The sequence below is a fragment of the Xenopus tropicalis genome, chromosome 9, assembly GCF_000004195.4.
Source record: "Xenopus tropicalis strain Nigerian chromosome 9, UCB_Xtro_10.0, whole genome shotgun sequence".
Taxonomy (NCBI): Eukaryota; Metazoa; Chordata; class Amphibia; order Anura; family Pipidae; genus Xenopus; species Xenopus tropicalis.
In genome coordinates, this window is record NC_030685.2 from 9,101,236 (window position 1) to 9,119,231 (window position 17,996).

At 40.8% G+C, this 17,996-nt stretch overlaps 2 protein-coding genes across 2 annotated transcripts; one reads left to right on the forward strand and one right to left on the reverse strand.

Moving 5' to 3' along the window:
• Positions 1-308: 308 nt before the first annotated feature.
• LOC116407656 lies at positions 309-6,575 on the reverse strand. The gene is made up of 4 exons (XM_031893394.1): positions 6,039-6,575; positions 4,336-4,459; positions 1,611-1,684; positions 309-673 (listed from the first exon to the last, which is right to left on the reverse strand). Exons 1-4 carry the CDS (start codon positions 6,499-6,501, stop codon positions 309-311), a joined length of 1,026 nt encoding a protein of 341 aa, XP_031749254.1. The 5' UTR covers positions 6,502-6,575.
• A 5,766-nt stretch (positions 6,576-12,341) lies between these two features.
• LOC101734384 lies at positions 12,342-17,996 on the forward strand. Its single transcript, XM_004918364.4, has 4 exons — positions 12,342-12,831; positions 15,726-15,849; positions 16,549-16,622; positions 17,507-17,996. Exons 1-4 carry the CDS (start codon positions 12,507-12,509, stop codon positions 17,908-17,910), a joined length of 927 nt encoding a protein of 308 aa, XP_004918421.1. The 5' UTR covers positions 12,342-12,506; the 3' UTR covers positions 17,911-17,996.

Below are 17,996 nucleotides of genomic sequence, written 5' to 3' on the forward strand. Positions count from 1 at the left end.
TTTTATTGCTATTGCCCATTTTTATTACTTACCTTTCTATGCAGGCCCATTACTATTCATATTCCAATATCTTTTTCAAACAACTCTCTGTTTTCTAGGGTATATAAGACCCTAGCAACCAGATAGCTGCTAAAATACTAAATGGAGAGCTGCTGAACAAAAATCTAAATAACTGAAAAACTATAATGAAGACCAGTTGAAAACTGTCTCGAAATTTCAATATCTGTATCATATTAAAAGTTAATTTAAAGGTGAACTATCCCTTAATATCCCCTAATAAAGAATCTATGAATATTATAGAAACCCTCTTAATTCAGTGAGCAGATCCCTTTTTTGTTATCAGATTTCCCCTTCTCTCTAACTGAATTTTCTTCTAACTCTCTAACCTTCATTCGAATGTCTCGGTCATGCAGAAACCTCAGCACTTTTATCTTTCTGTTCTCCCTCAGCGCCACTGGGTCCCCCATTCTCTCCATACGGAACTGGATATCATTCAGAACCTCACAGAAAAACTTCAGCACATTCTCGTGCCTTCCTCTTGTCTTTAACTGATCTTCTTGGGTGAAATTTTCTAATGCAAAGATCTGCTCCGCTCCCATGTTCTCGAACTTTCTCTTAACATCCGGCAAATTGCCGTGTGTCTTATGTGTGAGAACCACAACTGGGAATATTTCTGTTGAGAAATAAATATAAGTCTTTACATACTCTTCTAGGCTTTAAAGTTGTAGACATAGACCGTGCCAGCCTCCCCTACCTCCCTGGCACTTAGACAGTGATTAGTAATCAGTATAACATTCATATTAAGACACCCTATGGCAGTGATCCCCAATCCCTTGGATGTTGCTCCAAGTGGCCTCAAAGCAGGTGTTTATTTTTGGATTTCTGGTTAGGAGGCAAGTTTGATTGCATAAAAACCCAATGTAATTGCCAAACAGAGCCTTCTGTAGGCTTCCTGTCAACATAGGGGCTACCAAATAGCCAATAATATCGCTCATTGGCACCTCCAGGATCCCTGCCCTATGGCATACCCTTGTCACTAACTGAATGTAATAAGATCTTTTATGTAAATTTGAACCAACTGGAAAAGGAACAGTATTTGCAACTGGTTTAAATGTACATGAACCAGTTAATAAGATTTCATCTGTGAATAGGAAATGGTATATGCAAGGTATGGAGAGTTTTTGCTGCAAAAAAAAGCCCATAGACTACAACATTGATTGATTGTTGATTGTAGTGAAACCTCAATCCTCAATGTATACAATATGGAGAGGAAAACAGAAATAGTGTAAAATTGTTTAATAAACGACAACACCTGATTTGATTTATCACATGTTTCATCCCTACTATGTCTGGTGAGCATCCATATTGGACATACTGAGTGGGGCTACACACTGCTATTTGTCTTATTACAAGCACTTTTGCTGTTTGGTTCACATAGTAATCATACGTTTTGCACTAGATTTTGTTTTTGCTTTTTAATTTTATGCGCTTCCATCAATGCTATCGTGCACATACGATTGCCATAGGATGTCCTATAATGTACATGGTAGATTAATAGATTTTCCATTATTCTGGATAATTATTATAAAGTGTTTGTGCCAGATCCTTACCAGTCATATCCCGAGCAAATTCCAGCAACTTCTTGAGATCTGGTATCATCTCTCCGTTGAGCCCATTCTTCACACTAAAAAAGATTAACTTAAAATATATTAAACAAGAATTTGTTTTCATCTGAGGAAGACTTTCCAATATTTATGAATAACCAGAACCATTTTTCAAAGTGTGACAAATCCCACTAAATAGCCAGGTGTGGGGGGTCCCTAGGGGCTGAACCTTTATATCTGCAAATCATAGGGGGTATCACTAACAATCTAAAGATAATAGACGGCTCCTCCCACTAGTTTTGCTTAGTAAGCTAATTTATATACTAAGTACTTGCACTTTCAGCTACGAATGCCCATTTCCCCCTCAAAACAACTCAGTAACTATAGAAATGGGCAAGTTCAGTTATTTATCTAGAAGTCTAAAACAGACACAGAGGGTAAAGGAGTCATCAAGTTGTTTTGAGAACTCAGCAACCCCATACTATTCCCACTATTCATTAATTTATCAGGATAGCACCTTTCTCTCTATATTTCAGCTTAACAACATACTAGAAAAGTCCCTCCTTAGGCGAGTGAAACGCACAAGCCATTCAAGATTGGAGAAGCAACCGGAGCTTATGTGATTCATTATGAATTCTACTGCTTCAATATACACTCAGGGACTGAGTTTTACCTGCAACTTACTTGCTTTCAAGGTTAAAACCCCCTATGGTTGCCCTTTTTATTGGCCCAATGGGATCACCTGACTGTAGCTGGGAAGGGTGGGGGCTACAACATGGAGCTGGCCATTGCCCCTGTATAAACTATAGCAAAAAAGGGAAAGTTGTGCTCTACCACTACATTTTAAACCATTAGGCGGGGGTGCAATGAGGCTGTGACCACAAAGTACATACAAACAACAACAATAAATCCTCTGCCCTCACCCATTATCAATATATATAAGACATTAAGACATTTAACCTTTCCTCCTCTTTTAATGAATTATGAACCATACATTGTGCAAATTAACTCCCAATAAAGAGCACAGTGCACGTGTAGACACACGGTGGAACAGATTTGTATACACATGCATTATGCACTTTATTGGGAGTTAATTTGCACATTGGACAGTTTATAAATCAGGAAGATACATTGGGGAAATGGGGGATTTAACATGCCATACTATTTTAATTCTGATTCGCTTCCTTGTAGTTGGAATATACTGAAGATTTACCTGTTCGGGTGTAAGTATAAATTTACAAGTTATGAGACAATGTTTTCTAGTCATTCACAAATGGTTCGTTATAGCCCCCTGAAGAAAGTTTTCTCCCAGTACTGTGCCTCACTCTTTTTTACAGTACACATATAGCGCAGCCATGATTCCCCATGTACCATCATTATATGTTACATCAGTGCTGTCCAACTTCTGTGGTACCGAGGGCCGGAATTTTTCTGACCTACGTGGTGGAGGGCCAATAATGGAAGCCAGTTTTGACCACTCCCCTTTTTGAAACCACACCCACTTGACACCACACCCATGTTATCACATGACCATACCCATATTAATGGTTGTAGTACAGCAAAAACCTGCCATACTCTGCCTTCCCTACCCTGCCTGTGTGTGCCATACTCTGGCCTTCCCTACCCTGCCTGTGTGTGCCATACTCTGCCTTTCCTAGCCTGCCTGTGTGTGCCATACTCTGCCTTCCCTACCCTGCCTGCATGTGCCATACTTTGACTGTGTGTGCCATTCTTGGCTGGTTTGTGCCATACTTGGCCTGTGTGTGCCATACTCTGACTGCCCTACCTATGCTGCCTGTGTGTGCCATAATTTGCTTGCCCTATGCTGCCTGTGTGTACCATACTCTGCCTTCCCTATGCTGCCTGAGTGTGCCATACTTTGCCTGCCCTGTGCTGCCTGTGTGTGCCATACTCTGCTTGTCCTATGTGTATGGCACACACAGGCAGCATAGAGTGACACAATGCTGGCACTGCTCCTGCAGTCTGCACAATAACTATATATTAAAAAACTTTTTAATTGCAGTACCACTTCAGTATATGTTCTTTTTGTAGTGTGCAGGGATTATTTGTGGGTTTCAACTGCTCCTACAGTCTGAGGTGTGAACAGGTAGACAATGTGGGTTATTACAGCCTGAGCCTGAGGTGTGAACACTGCAGGGGGTGAACAATGCAGGTATTAAAAGGTGTGAACAACACAAGGGATTACATATTTAAACAATACAGAGGGATTACAGCCTGAATCTGAGGTGAGAACCATGCAGGGGGCCAGTTAATCACAGTACTGTTACCATTTAAAACTTACACAAGAGTAAGCCATCAAAGCAGCCAGACAGGTGGGGGGCCACACAGAGGGCCTCCAGTTGGACAGCACTGTGTTACATTATTGTGGGATTTGTAGTCCAGCAACAGCTGAGTAACGTTTGGTTGAGCCGCGCTGTGCAGCAGGGTTTAGTGTCCTTTTAATATCCCACATACCATCATTATATGTAACTCCAGCTTTTCCTCCATCTCCGTGGCCTTTTATATGTTACAGTGTTTACACCCTCCTCGGTGCTAAAAACTTCCCAGGGGTGGGGAAGAACAGGCGGGCTATTGTCTGTAGATGCAGCTATTAATATGCTATACATTTCCTAGCTCACAAATTCCTATTTCAGTGCCAGTGATTAGTTATAATATTACAGACAAAGATATTACATTACACTCTATGACTAAATATGAATCAGCGACTCACCTGAACACAAAGATTGGGAAGATAAAGTCTGATGATTGAACTGTCTTCTCCGCTTCCACGATTCGCTGTAGAAGTCTAAATCCTCTGCTCCACTCAACCTCCTCATCCAGGGGCAATAAATTGGCTTGAGAAAAAACAAATGACAGTAAAATGATTTCAGTTAGACTTAGTACATGTTGCCAGACATTACCCTAGTGCCAGTGTTGTTATACCCATAATGGTAGGTAGAATCAGCTTTGTACCCTTTCCACATGCTCCATTTATGTTCCTGATGCCCCATCTAGGTTGGTACTGACATTGGCTGAGCTAGAAGTCTGAGTGCCCAACACACTGTACCCACTGTATGTCATTATACCATTCCATAATGTTAATGGGCCTAATAGCTCACTGTACCCACTGGATGTCATTATTGTACCTTCTTGAATTCTAATGTTCCTTTCCTTTCCATCTAAAAGCCATCAACCATAATGTTAATGGGCCCAATAGCTGGAAGATATAAAGGCATTTATATACAATGCTTAAACAGGGCAGTCATGTAATTTATTTAAACGATGTCCTACTGTCTGCTTATATTTACATTAGATTTAACTTAAGTATAAGGGAGGACTTCATAACCATGTAGCAATAGACCAAATATTGCTGGACTTCAACTCCCAGTACACTTCAGCATACCATGAAGGGTTAAATAATAGTGGAATCTGTAGTCTAGAAACATCAAGGTTGGATTTTGAAAGCAAAACTGTCTGAAAGGCTAGCAGCCCACTCAATAAGAAACCTTCACTGAAAACCCTGAACTTCTCAGTTCTGATTACAGTCCAATATCAGTGAATAAATTCGCACAGTCATTCAAGTTTATTATTTTTCAAGATCAAACTTCAATATTCTAAGTTTCTTATGCTGGCAATTACACAGTAAGTTCATTAAGTGACATTCCTTTGTTAGGGTCATTCTCAATGGAAAACCTCCTTGCATTGTATTTATTTCTGCAATGCTTAGAAACTGTGGGGTGGCAGAGAAGAGTCTATAAAATGCAAATTTACCTTCCATAACGGGACACTAAACCCTGCTGCACAGCGCGGCTCAACCAAACGTTACTCAGCTGTTGCTGGACTACAAATCCCAGAATAATGTAACATATAATGAAGGGTGAGGCATGCTGGGAGCTGTAGTCCAGCAACATCAGGGCTGTATTCTTAAAGCAATATTGCACAATAAAACTTTCCCAGCTCTCTAGGGCCCGCATTGGCAGCATTGAAATGCAAAAGAATCCTCCAATGAGAATCCCAGCTGATCTGTATAAATCTGGCTCCCTGTTCTCTGTTCCTGCAATTGGAGTTGGGAGCATTAAGCACAGTTTCCCAGCACTGAACAAGTCTGTCCCTTTATCCCCATGTCTGATTCCTGTGCCATATAATGACGGGAAAATGCCATCATTATCTCTATATGTAAGGTACCAGCAAGGGGCCTGACACAGTGCTGGGAATCAGCATTCTCATTGGTCACTTCTCTTGCATCTATAATTAAGTTTTGGGTCAGTAGAATTCTCATTGGGGAATTGGTTTCCATGTGTAATTACGTTTTTCATCAACTTCTATAGAGAACTAGGGGGCGCAGTGAGGCAGCTTTACAGTTGGGTTTAGAGTCTCTTTTCTACTTTAATATTATACCAAGCAAATAATATCAGAGGTGACTCTGGCACTTACCAAGCTGAGCAAATATCTCTCCAGTTTCATAATCATTCATTGTGGGGCACCCGCGGTTATCTACCAGAATCAGGGTGTCAGTCAGAGGATATGATATTCTGGACACTGTACGAGCTCCACCATCACCCTCCTTGTCTGATCTGATATGGTTCCGGTACTCGCCATCTTCCAAGACGTACTTGCAGGTGTTGATGAAGGAGGATTTGCCGTGTCCAATAAACCCAAAGAGCTGGAGCAGCACCCGCTTGTACCCCTGATTGCCTCTGGGGCAGGAATCCAAACTAAAATATTTAATGCGACTTGTCATTTCCTTGATGGCTTCCATGTCTGACTTACAGTGTATGTGCCACGGGAGAATGAAACCAGGTGAGCAGAAGCTGTATTTATAGACCTGACAAACTGAAAGTAGAATATTCAGTCTATCAAAATACTCTGCTACTGGGCGCGGGCGTTTGTATTCCATAGGGCTAATGTAAGAACTTACTGTAGGTGCCAAATTAAACAAGTGAAACAGCAGCCAATCAGCAATTTATTCTGAGCAGCCAACCAAAAGATGGAGAAATAGTAGGGCCGAAATGTTGTATATTATGATTTGGGCTTCTCTACCAGCACAAGGCACCACTGCCCTTTAGCAGGGAGGATCAGTGCCCCCCAAAGATGCCCCAGTAGCCCCCCATCTTCTGCTGCACATGCTCAATGCTGCTGATTAGTCATTTATTCGGATTCACATTAAATGGCAGCTCAGAAACCAGGGCAATCAGCAACAGAATTTAATAATCAGCCCTGTAGCATCAGCTTATATGACAGACCAACCTCATTTTCCGCTTGATAATTTGCGATGACCCCTAAGCTCAGCTTCTTACCGGCTGCCCAGAGCTCACTGAGCATGTGTGAGTCGCAGACACTTTCCAAGATGGTGACCCTCTGTGACAAGTTTGAATCCTGGATCATTGCTGCTATTGAGATGCTGTATATATAAAATATAGTGTTTTAGCCATGTTCATTTTTATGGTTCAGTTCTCTTTTAAAGTAAAAAAGTAATTAGTTGCTATTAGTAGCTGTGCTCAGGCAATGCATCACCTAAGTTTGTAAATAAACCCATGTGTACAACTCATATGGCTAGCTGATTCTAGGTGTAGGGTAGGTAGGTACAGAATAAGTGCTACGGGCTGACAATCTGGGTCTGATTAGCTTCAAGTGGCTAGTCAGCAGTTCTTAAAGGAGAACTAAAGTCTAAAATAGAAAATCATTAGAAATGCTGTATTTTGTATACTGAACATAAACATAAACATTCTGAACTTACTGCACAAGCCCAGAGGTTGAGAAGCCTCATTAAAGTAATGATTTATGCTTTCAAAGTTGTCCACAGGGGGCTGCCATGTTGTTACTTTGTTATACCATCTTCTATAAGATCTGGCTCCTGCACATGCTCAGTTTGCTCTGGGCTGCTGTTGGGAGGCGGAGCTTAGGGAACGTAGTAAATTATCAAAACAACAGCACAAAGCCAGTGGCTGCATAAATATGCAAAAGAATCCTCCAATGAGAATCCCAGCTGATCTGTATAAATCTGGCTCCCTGTTCTCTGTTCCTGCAATTGGAGTTGGGAGCATTAAGCACAGTTTCCCAGCACTGAACAAGTCTGTCCCTTTATCCCCATGTCTGATTCCTGTGCCATATAATGACGGGAAAATGACATCATTATCTCTATATGTAAGGTACCAGCAAGGGGCCTGACACAGTGCTGGGAATCAGCATTCTCATTGGTCAATGCTCTTGTGTATATATTTTTTTCCCTCAACCTCCATAGAGAACTAGGTGGAACCTAGAAATGATCCCATTGGCACAGAGACACAGGTGCATCATGGGTACAGGTACATATAAACTAGCGCTGCCCTATTATACACATTTTATTACAGGATACCAATAAAAACAAGCTTTAGCTCAGTATTTAGACATAACTTGTTTCCAACAGACTCCCAAATATTCCCATATCCCCATCCCCCAAAATATCAGTTCAGAAGATAATTGGGGCTTTTTATAATCAAAAACCATTCTGAATTCTATCCTTCTACAAATGACTCTCTCTAACACTTGCATTACACTGACCAAAGCAAAGGGTTGCTGAGCAGCCTGGGGGTTCCATACACAGCCTGTTTATAATAGTGAGAGCCCAAACTCTGAGCTCAGTGTCAGTCACTTTGCATCCTGGGAAGGAACATAGTGTTTGTGCAGAGGTTCCCCTGTACATATCATGTTGTTCTGCCTATACACCTACTGGCACAGTTTGGCCTCTCCCCGTGTGTAACGCACACAAACCCCCATGCAACTGCTTCATAAACATTTCAAGAGCAGTTATTGGTCTGTTGTGTGGTTGTATATAAAAGAAGAAGAAGAAGAAAAAAAAAAAAGCCCCAGTGCTAAAGCCAGTAATATTCTGTACCTTAGCCATGGGGGGAGTGTAAGGTGCATATACAGTCACTGTATTACATACAGACAAACCTTTCCAATGGGAAAGTTTATTCCCAGAGGGGCTGTTGGGTAATAGCAAAGTGACTGAAACTTTTGTCACAGCTTCTGCCTCTGTTTCCAACCTTTGTAACTTATATTTGTTACACAGCTCAGTATTTGGAATCATTACAAGGTGGAAAGAAAAGCCACACTAAGGATTCAGCTAAAGTCTCGCCCCAAGCTCAAAAGGACTTCAGTTTTTTAGAGAGCAGCCAGACAGGACTGTGATTGGTTGGCTAGTATGCATGTTTAATAGGGAACAGGCAGAGACTAGAGCAAGCAGGCAGGGGAAAGAAGAATATTGTGAGTCGATCCCTAAGTTCAGGTCACTGACATCAGCCAAGAGCAGACTGAGCATGTGCAGGAGTTGGGCAAGGCAAAAGATGGAGAGCTACTGTGGGCATCTTCAGGGGCATGGATCTTTATTTCTATAGAGCTTTGGTGGCTTTGGGCTGGTACAAGAGCCCAAAACATTTCTAGCCATATTCTTTTTTAGGCTTTAGTTGTCCTTTAAGCTGAATCCTTAGTGTGGCTTTTCTTTCCCCCTTGTAATGATCCCAAATACTGAGCTGTGTAACAAATATAAGTTACAAAGGTTGGAAACAGAGGCAGAAGCTGTGACAAAAGTTTCAGTCACTTTGCTATTACCCAACAGCCCCTCTGGGAATAAACTGCCCCATTGGGAAGGTTTGTCTGTATGTAATACAGTGACTGTATATGCACCTTACACTCCCCCCCATGGCTAAGGTACAGAATATTACTGGCTTTAGCACTGGGGCTTTTTTTTTTTCTTTTATATACAACCACACAACAGACAAACAATTTCTGTCAAAGTGTTTATGAAGCAGTTGCATGGGGGTTTGTGTGCATTACACACGGGGAGAGGCCAAACTGTGCCAGTAGGTGTATAGGCAGAACAACATGATATGTACAGGGGAACCTCTGCACAAACACTATGTTCCTTCCCAGGATGCAAAGTGACTGACACTGAGCTCAGAGTTTGGGCTCTCACTATTATAAACAGGCTGTGTATGGAACCCCCAGGCTGCTCAGCAACCCTTTGCTTTGGTCAGTGTAATGCAAGTGTTAGAGAGAGTCATTTGTAGAAGGATAGAATTCAGAATGTGTTTTGCTTAGAAAAAGCCCCAATTATCTTCTGAGCTGATATTTTGGGGGATGGGGATATGGGAATATTTGGGAGTCTGTTGGAAACAAGTTATGTCTAAATACTGAGCTAAAGCTTGTTTTTATTGATATCCTGTGATAAAATGTGTATAATAGGGCAGCGCTAGTTTATATGTACCTGTACCCATGATGCACCTGTGTCTCTGTGCCAATGGGATCATTTGTAGGTTCCACCTAGTTCTCTATGGAGGTTGAAGGAAAAATATATACACAAGAGCATTGACCAATGAGAATGCTGATTAGATTCCCAGCACTATATCAGCCATTGTGATATTATCTTACATATAGAGATAATGATGTCATTTTCCCGTCATTATATGGCACAGGAATCAGACATGGGGATAAAGGGACAGACTTGTTCAGTGCTGGGAAACTGGGCTTAATGCTCCCAACTCCAATTGCAGGAACAGAGAACAGGGAGCCAGATTTATACAGATCAGCTGGGATTCTCATTGGAGGATTCTTTTGAATATTTATGCAGCCACTGGCTTAGTTGCTGTTGTTTTGATAATTTACTACGTTCCCTAAGCTCCGCCTCCCAACAGCAGCCCAGGGCAAACTGAGCATGTGCAGGAGCCAGATCTTATAGAAGATGGTATAACAAAGTAACAAGATGGCAGCCCCCTGTGGACAACTTTGAAAGTATAAATCATTATTTTAATTAGGCTTCTCAACCTCTGGGCTTGTGCAGTAAGTTCAGAATGTTTATGTTTATGTTCAGTATACAAAATACAGCATTTCTAATGATTTTCTATTTTAGACTTTAGTTCTCCTTTAAGCTCGCTGTATAGGACTTTGTGATGTTTTTAATGGAAACAATAAAATGTTTTTTTTAAAAGAAGAGGTGGTTCTGGTGCTTCCTCTATGGTTTTTGTTTGGATTGACTGATGAGAAAGGGGACAGTTTATCCAGTGCAGCTGGACACACAGGTTTTACAGGGGAAGGTGTTGTTATTAGTGAAAAATAGAAAGGCAAATCCCTTGCCAGTAACACAGGGGTAGGCTGCCAGGGTGCAGCACAAACACAAAGGGAACCTGGCTGATCCACACTATTAAAGGAGAACTAAAGCCTAAAATAGAAAATCATTAGAAATGCTGTATTTTGTATACTGAACATAAACATAAACATTCTGAACTTACTGCACAAGCCCAGAGGGTGAGAAGCCTAATTAAAGTAATGATTTATGCTTTCAAAGTTGTCCAGAGGGGACCGCCATCTTGTTACTTTGTTAGACCATCTTTTTAAGATTTAGGGCTTGCACATGCTCAGTTTGCTCTGGGCTGCTGTTGGGAGGCGGAGCTTAGGGAACGTAGTAAATTATCAAAACAACAGCACAAAGCCAGTGGCTGCATAAATATGCAAAAGAATCCTCCAATGAGAATCCCAGCTGATCTGTATAAATCTGGCTCCCTGTTCTCTGTTCCTGCAATTGGAGTTGGGAGCATTAAGCACAGTTTCCCAGCACTGAACAAGTCTGTCCCTTTATCCCCATGTCTGATTCCTGTGCCATATAATGACGGGAAAATGACATCATTATCTCTATATGTAAGATAAGATCAAAATGGCTGATATAGTGCTGGGAATCTAATCAGCATTCTCATTGGTCAATGCTCTTGTGTATATATTTTTTTCTTCAACCTCCATAGAGAACTAGGTGGAACCTAAAAATGATCCCATTGGCACAGAGACACAGGTGCATCATGGGTACAGGTACATATAAACTAGCGCTGCCCTATTATACACATTTTATTACAGGATATCAATAAAAACAAGCTTTAGCTCAGTATTTAGACATAACTTGTTTCCAACAGACTCCCAAATATTCCCATATCCCCATCCCCCAAAATATCAGCTCAGAAGATAATTGGGGCTTTTTCTAAGCAAAACACATTCTGAATTCTATCCTTCTACAAATGACTCTCTCTAACACTTGCATTACACTGACCAAAGCAAAGGGTTGCTGAGCAGCCTGGGGGTTCCATACACAGCCTGTTTATAATAGTGAGAGCCCAAACTCTGAGCTCAGTGTCAGTCACTTTGCATCCTGGGAAGGAACATAGTGTTTGTGCAGAGGTTCCCCTGTACATATCATGTTGTTCTGCCTATACACCTACTGGCACAGTTTGGCCTCTCCCCGTGTGTAATGCACACAAACCCCCATGCAACTGCTTCATAAATAACTTGGGAGGAGTTATTGGTTTGCACCTTAACAACTACAGCTAATAATGCCCTGGACATTGGACATGGGGGAGATTATAAGGTAATATGAAAATTGAAATATTGTATACAGAAAAAGCTTTGCAATGGCATAATTCATTCCCAGATATAGTGGAACTGAAATTCTTATCATAGTTTGTGTTTTTTATATAATAACCAGTCAGTACATGAATCTCCATTAACTTTGCTTTGGACACAATAAGTTGTTGTTTTTTTTGTTATTTTTCTCCCCTTTGTGGGAGGGGTATATGGTGCTTTCACTCTATGGTATATAAGTGATAGAATTAACCTATAAATAATTGCACTGAATTCAGTGTCTCTAAGTTCTGTCTGTGTTTCTATCATTTGTAACAAGGTGGAAAGAAAAGTCACACAATAAGGATTCAGCTAAAGTCTAGTAAGTTCTTACATTAGCCCTATGGAATACAAGCGCCCGCACCCAGTAACAAAGAGTATTTTGATAGACTGAATATTCTACTTTCAGTTTGTCAGGTCTATAAATACAGCTTCTGCTCACCTGGTTTCATTCTCCCGTGGCACATACACTGTAAGTCAGACATGGAAGCCATCGAGGAAATGACAAGTCACATTAAAAGTTTTAGTTTGGATTCCTGCCCCAGAGGCAATCAGGGGTACAAGCGGGTGCTGCTCCAGCTCTTTGGGTTTTTGGGACACGGCAAATCCTCCTTTATCAACACCTGCAAGTACGTCTTGGAAAATGGCGAGTACCAGAACTATATCAAACCAGAAGAGGAGGGTGATGGTGGAGCTCATACAATGTCCAGAATATCATATCCTCTGACTGACACCCTGATTCTGGTAGATAACCGCGGGTGCCCCACAATGAATGATTATGAAACTGGAGAGATATTTGCTCAGCTTGGTAAGTGTCAGATTCACCTCTGATATTATTTGCTTGGTATAATATTAAAGTAGAAAAGAGACACTAAATCCAACCGTAAAGCTGTCCCACTGTGCCCCCTAGTTCTTATAGAAGTTGATGAAAAACGTAATTACACATGGAAACCGATTCACCAATGAGAATTCTACTGACCCAAAACTTAATTATAGATGCAAGAGAAGCGACCAATGAGAATGCTGATTCCCAGCACTGTGTCAGGCCCCTTGCTGGTACCTTACATATAGAGATAATGATGGCATTTTCCCGTCATTATATGGCACAGGAATCAGACATGGGGATAAAGGGACAGACTTGTTCAGTGCTGGGAAACTGTGCTTAATGCTCCCAACTCCAATTGCAGGAACAGAGAACAGGGAGCCGGATTTATACAGATCAGCTGGGATCTCATTGGAGGATTCTTTTGCATTTCAATGCTGCCAATGCGGGCCCTAGAGAGCTGGGAAAGTTTTATTGTGCAATATTGCTTTAAGAATACAACCCTGATGTTGCTGGACTACAGCTCCCAGCATGCCTCACCCTTCATTATATGTTACATTATTCTGGGATTTGTAGTCCAGCAACAGCTGAGTAACGTTTGGTTGAGCCGCGCTGTGCAGCAGGGTTTAGTGCCCCGTTAAGGAAGGTATATAAGAGTAAATTTGCATTGTATAGACTCTTCTCTGCCACCCCACAGTTTCTAAGCATTACAGAAATAAATACAGATGCAAGAAGGTTTTCCACTGAGAATGACCCTAACAGAGGAATTACTGTGTAACTGTCAGCATAAGAAACTTAGAATATTGAAGTTTGATCTAGTTTTTATGGAGAAACTGTAAACTGCTAAACAACTTTTCCTTTAAGAAAAGTAATTATTTGTTTTTTATTTTATTTTATATGCAGTATTGTAACTCAGCTGCACTTTATGAATAAAGATTGTTTGGGGTTGTTTTGGAGAGCGCTGTGTAAAGATACTGTATTTGGTTTTCTCTGGAGCAAATGTTTATTTTCTTTTGTTCTGTGCAACTTTATTCGCTGATATCGGACTGTAATCAGATCTGAGAAGTGCTAAAGAGTTGGAAGGGTTTTAGAGAGCTATAAGCCCTAAGGAAGCCAGGCTAAAGGTGCCCATACACGAGCAGATTTCAGCTGCTAATTTGGCCCCTGTAGACTGATTCAGCCGCTTATCTGCCCGCGTATGGGCGCCCCCGACAGGCCTACCCAGCTGATATCAGGCCAAAAATTGGACAGATCTCAATCGGCAGGTTTGATCTTTTGGTTGGATCAGGGGCCACATCAGCTTATTAATGCGGTTCCCGATCCGTAGGTGGGCAGAAGATCCACTTAATTGGTGACCTCATCAAACGAGTGGATCTTACCGCATTATGCCCCTGGGTAAAAACAACTTTCAGAAACTTTTGCTTTAAAAATCCAACCTTGATGTATCTAGACTACAGCTTCCGCTATTCTTTAACCCTTCATGGTATGTTTGACTGTATTGGGAGTTGAAGTCCAGCAATATTTGGTCTATGGCTACATGGTTATGAAGTCCTTCTTTATACTTAAGTTGAAAAAAAATCTAATGTAAATATAAGCAGACAGTAGGACTTCACTTACATAAATAACATGACTGCCCTGTTTAAGCATTGCATATAAATGCCTTCCAGCTATTGGGCCCATTAACATTATGGTTGATGGCTTTTAGATGGACAGAAAAGGAACATTAGATTTCAAGAAGGTACAATAATGACATACAGTGGGTACAGTGAGCTATTAGGCCCATTAACATTATGGAATGGTATAATGACATACAGTGGGTACAGTGAGCTATTAGGCCCATTAACATTATGGAATGGTATAATGACATACAGTGGGTACAGTGAGCTATTAGGCCCATTAACATTATGGAATGGTATAATGACATACAGTGGGTACAGTGAGCTATTGGGCCCATTAACATTATGGTACAATGACATACAGTGGGTACAGTGAGCTATTAGGCCCATTAACATTATGGAATGGTATAATGACATACAGTGGGTACAGTGAGCTATTAGGCCCATTAACATTATGGAATGGTATAATGACATACAGTGGTACAGTGAGCTATTAGGCCCATTAACATTATGGAATGGTATAATGACATACAGTGGTACAGTGAGCTATTGGGCCCATTAACATTATGGAATGGTACAATGACATACAGTGGGTACAGTGAGCTATTAGGCCCATTAACATTATGGAATGGTATAATGACATACAGTGGGTACAGTGAGCTATTAGGCCCATTAACATTATGGAATGGTATAATGGCATACAGTGGGTACAGTGAGCTATTAGGCCCATTAACATTATGGAATGGTATAATGACATACAGTGGTACAGTGAGCTATTAGGCCCATTAACATTATGGAATGGTATAATGACATACAGTGGTACAGTGAGCTATTGGGCCCATTAACATTATGGAATGGTACAATGACATACAGTGGGTACAGTGAGCTATTAGGCCCATTAACATTATGGAATGGTATAATGACATACAGTGGGTACAGTGAGCTATTAGGCCCATTAACATTATGGAATGGTATAATGACATACAGTGGGTACAGTGAGCTATTAGGCCCATTAACATTATGGAATGGTATAATGACATACAGTGGGTACAGTGTGTTGGGCACTCAGACTTCTAGCTCAGCCAATGTCAGTACCAACCTAGATGGGGCATCAGGAACATAAATGGAGCATGTGGAAAGGGTACAAAGCTGATTCTACCGACCGTTATGGGTATAACAACACTGGCACTAGGGTAATGTCTGGCAACATGCACTATAAGTCTAACTGAAATCATTTTACTGTCATTTGGTTTTTATCTCAAGCCAATTTATTGCCCCTGGATGAGGCGGTTGAGTGGAGCAGAGGATTTAGACTTCAAGAACGAATCGTGGAAGCGGAGAAGACAGTTCAGCCATCAGACTTTATCTTCCCAATCTTTGTGTTCAGGTGAGAGTCACTGATTCATATTTAGTCATAGAGTGTAATGTAATATCTTTGTCTGTAATATTATAACTAATCATTGGCACTGAAATACGAATTTGTGAGCTAGGAAATGTATAGCATATTAATAGCTGCATCTACAGACAATAGCCCGCCTATTGTATCTATTATATTATATTGTACCTATTATATCACCTAGAATTACTAAAAAATATAACTTACAGCCGAACAGGTAAAGGAGAACTAAAGTCTTAAATTGAAAATCATTAGAAATGCTGTATTTTGTATACATGGGGCTTTATTTCTATAGAGCTTTGGTGGCTTTGGGCTGGTACAAGGGCTCAAAACACATAGCTAAACATTTCTAGCCATATTATTTTTTAGGCTTTAGTTGTCCCTTTAATACAAACAGGAATGAGAACATATTGACTTCGTAGCTGAAAGTGCAAGTACTTAGTATATCAATTAGCTTACTAAGCAAAACTAGTGGGATGAGCCGTCTATTATCTTTAGATTGTTAGTGATACCCTCTATGATTTGCAGATATAAAGGTTCAGCCCCTAGGGACCCCCCCACGCCTGGCTATTTAGTGGAATTTGTCAGACATTGAAAAATGGATCTCGTTATTCATAAATATTTGAAAGTCTTCCTCAGATGAGAAAAAAAAAAATCTTGTTTAATATATTTTAAGTTAATCTTTTTTAGTGTGAAGAATGGGCTCAACGGAGAGATGATACCAGATATCAAAAAGTTGCTGGAATTTGCTCGGGATCTGACTGGTAAGGATCTGGCACAAACACTTTATAATAATTATCCAGAATAATGGAGAATCTCTAAATCTACTATGTATAGTTTAGGACTTCCTATGGCAGCTGTACACTGTATTTGCAGCCTCCCCTTTTTATCTATGTTGCGCACTCACATCTCCCTGCCTGTTCCCCCAAAACACCCCTTATACCATTGCTCAGTACAACACCAACCTCCCCTTATAACTTTCTCTTGCTTGGTTCATCCTCCCTACACACTTTCCCCTCTCCTCCATCCTCCACCCTCCCCTTATCCTCTGCCCACTGGCCTCCCTGCACCCTTTTGTAGCATTCCTGCTCTAGTCTCTTCACTATCCCACATACTAACCAACCACCTTCCTTGTTGATCTGTGCCAATATCTCTGGACCTTCCCCATTACTTATCATACCTCCTCCCACATTCAGCTATGGAACCACCTCCTTTTATGTCCTTTATCTTCGGGATAATTTTACCCGTACAAAATACACTGGGGTTTATTATTTTTTTAGTGGCAACTTTCTCCATCGTGACTTTTTCTGTGCAGAATATGTTGTAGTCTAGTTTTCTGCAGCAAAAACTCTCCATACTTTGCATATACCATTTCCTATTCACCAATGAAATCTAATTAACTGGTTCATGTACATTTAAACCAGTTGCAAATACTGTCCCCTTTCCAGTTGGTTCAAATTTACATAAGTTAGTTCTTATTACATTCAGTTAGTGACAAGGGTATGCCATGGGTTGTCTTAATATGAATGTTATACTAATTACCAATCACTGTCTAAGTGCCAGGGAGGTAGGGGAGGCTGGCACGGTCTATGTCTACAACTTTAAAGCCTAGAAGAGCGTGTAAAGACTTATATTTATTTCTCAACAGAAATATTCCCAGTTGTGGTTCTCACACATAAGACACATTGTGATTTTCTGGATGTAAAGACAAAGTTCAAGAACATGGGAGCGGAGCAGATCTTTGCATTAGAAAATTTCACCCAAGAAGATCAGTTAAAGACAAGAGGAAGGCACGAGAATGTGCTGAAGTTTTTCTGTGAGGTTCTGACTGAGATCCAGTTCCGTATGGAGAGAATGGGGGACCCAGTGGCGCTGAGGGAGAAGAGAAAGATAAGAGTGCTGAAGTTTCTGTATGACCGAGAGATACAAATAAAGGAGATGGAGATGCAAATGAAGGTTAGAGAGTTAGAAGAAAAGCAGAGAGTGAGAGTAAATTCAGTTAGAAATAGGGAGAAATCTGATAACAAAGAAGGGATCTGCACACTGAATTAAGAGGGTTCCTATAATATTCATAGATTCTTTATTACTGTGCGCTGGCAGTAAAGGGGTGGTTCATATTAAAGGGATAGTTCACCTTT

What these genes read in the sequence shown, in the direction of transcription:
- LOC101734384 (XM_004918364.4), top strand. Translation starts at nt 12,507, where the DNA reads ATGGAAGCCATCGAGGAAATGACAAGTCACATTAAAAGTTTTAGTTTG. An exon ending in AGAGATATTTGCTCAGCTTG is followed by an intron (nt 12,832 to 15,725) that starts GTAAGTGTCAGA and finishes TTTTATCTCAAG; the next exon opens with CCAATTTATTGCCCCTGGAT. An exon ending in ATTTGCTCGGGATCTGACTG is followed by an intron (nt 16,623 to 17,506) that starts GTAAGGATCTGG and finishes ATTTCTCAACAG; the next exon opens with AAATATTCCCAGTTGTGGTT.
- LOC116407656 (XM_031893394.1), bottom strand. Translation starts at nt 6,501, where the DNA reads ATGGAATACAAACGCCCGCGCCCAGTAGCAGAGTATTTTGATAGACTG. An exon ending in AGAGATATTTGCTCAGCTTG is followed by an intron (nt 4,460 to 6,038) that starts GTAAGTGCCAGA and finishes TTTTTTCTCAAG; the next exon opens with CCAATTTATTGCCCCTGGAT. An exon ending in ATTTGCTCGGGATATGACTG is followed by an intron (nt 674 to 1,610) that starts GTAAGGATCTGG and finishes ATTTCTCAACAG; the next exon opens with AAATATTCCCAGTTGTGGTT.